Here is a 7,491-nt window from a genome sequence, read left to right on the forward strand (position 1 = left end):
CTTGATTCTGTTAGGACGTTGTTAGTTCCCCTCACCCTACAGTTTTGTTCAATGACAACATTGGAAAAGACAAACATGGTAGAGAGCCCAGAGCTACATGATGTTGCATTGTGTGGCCCCACAACAATCTTTAATAATAGCTAATCCTGCTTTGGCAATGGTGGGCTTGCTTGGAGGAGGTTCTGCCTTCTTTTCTGCTGGGCTGCCTGCAATGTTCAAAACAGGACACCATTAAAACCAAGAGCTGGTCAAACTATCTCTTCCTACTTCTGGCGTAAAGAGTGCAAGCCTTTTCTGCACCCCCCACCCCGATTTATTAACTCTTGTTTGAACAATACATCTAATTTTGGTAGTAACCAAGCTGGTATGTGGATTCAAACTGCTTAGGAAGTCTTCTCTCTTCATGGGAGGGAGTTAAGAGGGGCTAAAAAATCCGGACATCTCAATGGGAAGGTAAACTTCTTTCATCTTGTTAATCCAGGTGTCCCTGTCCACAGCCATAGGGTCAGATAACAGGTCCTTCCACAGAAAATCATCTTACTGTGTTTAAACCCCAACAACTAAGGAGTTGAAGAACAAAAATATAGCTGGATTTTCTTCTTTCATCAACTTGGATGTCGTAATTAGGAGAAAAAGATAAAGGTAGGTTGCAAATTTTCAGGGTGAAAAGAATCTTTTTATCTCTAATATTGCATTTACAAGCAATGACATGAAATAAACTAACAAGGGAGATAAGTCATGCTCACCATGTATAAATAATTAGTGATAATTATTAGAGTATAAATAATTAGTGATGCATCTTAAAATGCCTCTATCAACCTTGTACTTGAACTTCACTGTCATTCCATATCCCCCTAGAGACTCTTTAGCAAGATCTTGATCTGTGCAAAATGGCAGTGTGTTTGGATACAAACCTCTTCAGCTGGTGGACCAAATTCACTTTCTAAAAAGGGTACCAACTCTCACTTGATTATCTCCCTAAGAGTTCAGTTTGAGACAGGTGAAAATCCATCTGTTAACTTCTAGAGCTCATGCTGTGACTGTTTTGTTTGAAAGTTGCAGCTAAAAGCTTCCAAGAGATCATGTAATCTGCTTAGTTTCTGAGAAATTAGTGTGTTTGCAGTTCTGTCCATAAGTTATTTGGGTTGAGGTGATCGAAAAGCCTATTTATGCTGGTAAGATATAAGAAATTTGGGGCAGCTGCGGAAGTTTGCAGTCTTCTCTCTAGTTTCCATCTTGCCTGCAGTAAAACAGGCGAACTTTGCTTCAGATATCCTAACATATATCTATGGGTTTTTTCCAGTTATTTTTGCAGAACCAGATGGGAAAATGATTGGCAAAAACCAAATCTAGTTGCTTACAAAAGCAGGTTGTGGCAATGTGTATTCAAGTATACTTTGTATATTTAAAACATACAAAGCAATTTTAAAGTGGCCATAGATTACTTGGGTTCAGTTTTAAGGGGTAATTGGGCGTCTGAATTCTAAGTGGCCAGCAATTGCTGACACGCTATCCTGTTCCAGGGTGATCTAGCTAGATTAACCTAGCTTGTGGCAGAGGCTGGCAAAGGCAGCATGGCCTTTGAAAATGCTCTTTTATCCAGTTGTCTTTGGAGTTTTTCCTATTGGTCTTGTTTTTCTTAATGTTTAGGAACTCACTGGTAGGAGATTGTGTAGCTTTGTCTAAGGGTTTTAACTTAGTGCGAAGGAATTCAGCCATCTCTTTGTCTTCTTCTTTCTCTCTGGTGGAAAAAAAGAAAATAAATGTTACAGAAATAACAATGTTTTCTCTGTAAATGGTAAGTAAAAGCTAGAGTAGCTAGGATCAAATCACTAGTAAACAACTCGCTTTTTGTTCTTTTTTAAAACAATTTTGCTGCTTACTGAAGAGTAAAATATTTCCTTAAATGAAAACAGTTACAAACTTTTTGTATAATTCAAAGACAGCATTTTACCCAAGGTTCGTTACTTGTCTCTGATAGTGTTGGATTCATTACATTCCGTAGTCACTGGATGTAAACCACAATGTATCACCTATTTTAAGCTGCCTCACAAGTGCTTCAGGATGATTCCTCTACAAAGTAAAGCAGAGGATATGTATGGCTATGATTGTACTTCTTACTTTTAAAGGCTTGCTTAGACAAAAGACTGGATCTCATGGTCTTTTGCTGTTAGTGTTTAGCAAAACCAAATATATTTCTCTCTGCCTGAAGGTGACAGGATTAGGCCCAAAATAAAAAGATTGTGCTGGTAACCTTGATTGTATCTATTAATGATATTTCCATGTTAGATTCTTTGCTATTTTGTTACTTAAACATTAACAATGAGCAAGCTGATATTGAATATCTCAGTTTAGAGGAAAAGAAGATTTTATTATCAAGAGTTTTAAAGAAAAGCCTCAGGTTTTACTGCAGATGTAAATTGGCACTAATGTATTCACATCTGCATAGTGCATAGCAGTACATTTTCAGTAGCCTACAATTAGGCTTCTGTATTGTCTGGCTGCTGCTGAAGTTTTTGTGATTTGCACATTGAACTAGCAGTTGAGAGCTCTGGATTACATTACTAGCTCAGGCTTCTTGTCAGCTGCTGACTTTGGCCAGCTCTCTTTGATCAGCTGCAGGACTCTGGCAAGCTTTCTTCTCTCTTGTCCTTTGCTTGCTTGGAATTTGAATGTGTTGAAAGAGATGTTGTCATTTAGGATAAATGGATTGAGGAGCCTTGAATCTTTACTGTTGAAAGAGACAGGGGAAGTAATAGCAAACTCTGACTATTTGTAGAGTGGTGGGATCTTGGTGCAACAGCTGGAAATGAACTTTTGAGGAAGACCACAGGTTTCTCAGCAACTTTGGGCTAAGATACCGAGATGAAACCATTCTGAACTGGCTTATGCTGTAGGTTAAGTAGACCCATGTTAATGATTGCATTCTCTTTTTTTTTTTTTTTTTGCTATGGCAGGGTGAGAATAGTAATAATAAAACCCAACCACATTAATTTTTTTTTTTTTTAAAAAAGGCAGATTTTAGATGTCTCGGATATGCCCCTTGCAGAATTACGTTTCATATCTACTCATGCCAAGAGGATCCTCTGGTAGCAGCAAAAATCCTTCTCTCATTAACGGTAAATGTTCAGACACTTTCTGGTAAGAAAGTAAGAGACCAAACCCTGCTGTAGTAAAGAGATGACTGAATCATTAATGGGATAAAGAGTTACAGAAGTGCAGTAATCTAGTTTAAATGTTTTTCCTATAGAACCAGGGGGAGGCTTATAACTTGGTAAGTTGTTTTAAAGGACCAATTCTCTCCCATTCATGTTGATGTAAATTCTGTCATTTGCTCCAGTGTAGTATTAGACTTGTGAAATCTCACAAATAAGTTCAGTTGCTTTTAGTTCTTACCGTAATCTTTCCACCTCTGCATCATCTACAAGAAAATCTCTTTTTTGTACCAGTCTATGGATCTTCTGAATCAGTTCATCCTCTCTTTGTTTCTCCATCTTTGTTTTTTCTTTTTCTGGTCAAAAACAGAGAAAAGAGACTATTTTGGATTCTAATGAGTGGGGTGGGGGGTAGGGGGTGGACATTGCAGATGTCTAGATGTCTAAGAATGAATTACTGATTGAAGTCAATGCTTCTTCATACCGGAGTCACCAAAACCCCAGCAAGTTCTAGTCACTGCCTCTTTTCTCTCTTCTACTTGCTGCTGTTATGTCTGATCAGCTTAATGGTCTGGGGACTCTATGGGGCTTGCCAAGCCTACTTTTAATATTAAATTATTCTGCAAGACACTGCTTTTAATTTTTTTAAAGAGCTTTGGTAAGAAAACCGTCCAGGATGCTTCATTAAAATCCATGAGACAAACTCCCTTTGACCTCAAGGGAAATGAGACCACACCAAAGGGAACCATTTCTCTGTATTTCATGACAGCTTTGGCTGTTGATTACAACATTTTTTTTTCTACTCTAGTAAGGCAAATGAGCTGCAAATCCACACAAATAGCATAAATTCTAAAATGTGGAAAAATAGTGTGTTTTCCACTATTTAGTGTTTATTTTCGCTGTGCTTCAGAAATCTGAGTAATTAATATATGTCCTTGTTAATGGGCCAGTCTGTAATGACTAGGTTGTCTATAAACAACGATTTTTGTGACATGAAAAACATGCCTGTCACGAAACTCATGAATGTTAGGTATTACAGAGCTGTAGTTTAAGGTTATAAAGCAGATGTAGTTAAGAGAAATCTTCAAAGCTAGCAAGTGGAGCAGAGATGAGAAAGCCAGAGGCAAATCCCAGCCAACGTATTTCCTCAAGAAGCTGAAAATTTTGATTAGCTGAGAAGATGATTTGCATTTGAGCAGCAGAACTGTGTTTAGAGAAACATAAAATTAAGCACAATAAGAGTTGTGCGAAGAAGGGCAAGCTGCCTGCAGTCTGATGCATCTGAGCTATGTTATGTCTGCTGATTGAACTTACAAGATATTTTAAACAGCTAAATAAATCAGATATTTGAAAATAATTGTTTAATACAGCTTAACTTTGGATCATGGGCTTCAGGATGTTTACTGCTGGGAATTTCTGCAATAAATCCATTCCTTAGTAACTGAGATAAAAGCATCTTGAATATATTTTCAAGACAATGAAATTCTCTAAGTCTCAATCTCAAAGCCATGCTCCTTGGAGAATTTTAAATTATGGTCTGCCAGTAGCAGTGGAAATAATTTGTAATATAACATAAGGCTGCTTTGTCTGGGATGTATTTTCTGTGGTTTATCTTTTAGAAATTATAGACGAAGGTGGTTATTGACTGCTACTAATATTTCAAGACCTCTACATTGTTACCTATGGAGAATTCCTGTGATTAATGCTGAATTTGCAGCAGAGAAAAAAAGGATGCTTAGAAATCACTGCTTTTTCTTGCTTTGCCTCTTATGTCTATGGAGCAAGGGGTCTCCTCCTCTCACTACGGAAGGTAGGAGCTACTTTCTACTTCCTTTCAATCTATTCTCTTTCCAGATGGAGATGTGCTCTCCCATGATATCCTTCAGGAAACTGCCTGCCAAATATATGCATCCTGAATTGTGGCAAAGTACCGCATACTCTATGTACTAAAAGACTGATCTACTGAAACCAAAGAGGTGTCTCGACACAAATCTGTATTCTAACAGGAAAATTAAGATGTTATGAATGAACCCATTTCTGGGAAGTGTTTTTCTAGGCTAGGCACACACAGTGTCAGCACTTAGTTTTGTATGAATGCCAGCAGCTTGTCTTCGTTAAGACTAAAGTATTCTTGTTGCGAGTCTGCCAAAAGGTGGTGCTGCTGGAACTGTTCATACTCAATTTTTCAGTTTGCTGAGATTTGCAAAGTGCTAAGGAGAAACTGCTGTCTGTGGATCTCTGCTAAAGACTTTGACTGGACCCACCAAAAAAATGAAAACCAAACCGAACTGTATGTTAAGAGTATGGGTAGGAAAGCTGCAGACTAAAGCAGCGAGGCAAGGGAAATCATTCATAGATATTTTCTAGGATTTATAATCCTTTCCAATACCATTTAAACCAGTAATGTAACAACAGTGTTATAATTAAAAATGTGACCTATAAGTAACTAAGAAGTAAAATAAAGAAAAAGTAGGAAATACTATGAATCCACTTTTGGGTGCAAAGAAAAGTGGAAAAGTTCTTATACAGCTAAGAATGTTTGGCCTCAGAATAGATCCTTGTTTCCTGAGTGACCTTCTCTCTCCTTTCTGGGGAGAAAGTTGTCCTTTAAAGTTGCACAATAAAATGTGGGAGGAAAAAATGAGGATAACCAAAGCAGAGTCAAAACTTGTCCTTAATAGTTAGGCAGCAGCAAATTATTCCTGAAGGGTGCTAGCGTAATATCTAGTGTAAATTGCCCACTGCAGTTGCTGAGTGTTTTGCAGGATCTGTCTCTACTTTTTTCTTGAACGGAGTAGGGCTGTTGTGGATGATCTAAAACTAGTGAAGCAAAATTCCTCATTGATTTCAGCCGGAGTTTGGAGTTAAGGACTGCAAAACTGCCCATGGCTCTGTCCCTCCTTAGAGCAGTGAATTTGCAGAGAATTAAGGCAAAACACCAAGCAGATTTCTGCCCCTTGCTTTTTGTAGAAACCCATTTTACGTTATTCTAGAAGGTAGATTTAATTACAGCTGTGACAATGAATTGGTATATCCATAGGAAAAAATAAATCACGTTCACAGTGATCACAATCCTTTCTCCCTTTTATCTCAGCACTCTGTCTTTTCTACCTGACAATCTCTGTGCTACTTGGTTCCCTTGAGGTTGCCAAGGGAGTGCAAGAACTGAGGGAATGTGCACCCTGTTTGAGTGATATTTGCAGGGTTGCTGCCAAGGGAGCAGTGAAATGCAGCATGAAAAGAAATTTAAAGACCAGGAGATTAAACATGGGAAGGAAAAAATAAAGAGTAGAGGAAAGAGTTACGAAACTCAACCTTGGGAGGAGATTTCTGATTATTAGGGGCAGAGGTGTGTTCCTGACAGTATCCTCACCTGTGCATCAACCAAGCATTATCCTAATATTGGGTTGGAGATAGCCATTACCTGGGATTGCTACCAAACTCTGCAGCTCTTTCTTAAGGTTCATAATGTCTTTGCACAGCTGGATGTCATCCATCCTGCAGAAACAGAAAAAGCATGGTCAGAGACATGCAAACTCCATCCTGTGTTGATGGGATTGGCCAGATCTCACCTGAATATACGATACTGTCCCTTGTGTGGGACCTGTGCATTAGCTTGAAATGCAGAGATTTAACCTTGAGATACTGATACTCTTCATTCACCAATTTTAAGATAGCAAAAGGTATTTAATACTAAATGACTGTTGCGCCCTTGATTACTTGTCTTACTGGGATCTAATTTGTAGGTAGGTAATATCTGTCACTGCAGATTATTTCAGATTCCTTTTGCTTTCCTGCATGTCACTGAATATTCTGGAATGGCCATCTGTATATTTAATAGTCATGAAAAAGACAGGTGTGCCATACTGCAGCAACACTTTTCACTAGGGAAAAGAGCAAGGGTGAGAATAACAGGGAGCCTGGGAAGGGGTAGTAGAAGCTGATACATCATTTGGCGCAGCCAAGACAAGGTTTATATTCCACTACCAACTTTCTTTGTGTCCTTACTAATAACTTAACCCTGATACCAAAGTTCTGGAAACTGTTATAATGTGGCATCTAACTATTTTGAGGTCTGGTGCCTTGGGTGAATGTCTTCCATGGTTGACATGAGTGCTTCAAATCCTTGATGTGTGCAGAAAGTCCATTAATGGTAAGGCACAGAAGACAGCTAAAAAAAAGAATAATCCGTAACATTAGCAGAAACTGCATCTTCAGTTCTTATCAAAACCTTATTGAAACTGATACCTATCCTAAGAGTTGCTATACTGAATTGTTTGCCTGGAAGCTAGCAAATTTCAGCGCTAGTGTCACCGTTTCAGGCCGGGCCGGCGCT

General features: G+C 38.5%; 1 protein-coding gene across 1 annotated transcript; it reads right to left on the reverse strand.

The window, feature by feature from the left end:
• Positions 1-6,653, reverse strand: LOC104155863 (chromosome unknown open reading frame, human C16orf45; the record flags this gene model as incomplete). Its single annotated transcript, XM_009708540.1, has 4 exons — positions 1-206; positions 1,659-1,741; positions 3,397-3,511; positions 6,580-6,653. Coding segments are annotated over 4 exons (385 nt in total), but the record flags the coding sequence as incomplete, so codon positions are not given.
• Positions 6,654-7,491: the final 838 nt, after the last annotated feature.

This window comes from Cariama cristata, unplaced genomic scaffold (genome assembly GCF_000690535.1).
Source record: "Cariama cristata isolate BGI_N322 unplaced genomic scaffold, ASM69053v1 scaffold39680, whole genome shotgun sequence".
In the NCBI taxonomy this organism is placed as follows: domain Eukaryota; kingdom Metazoa; phylum Chordata; class Aves; order Cariamiformes; family Cariamidae; genus Cariama; species Cariama cristata.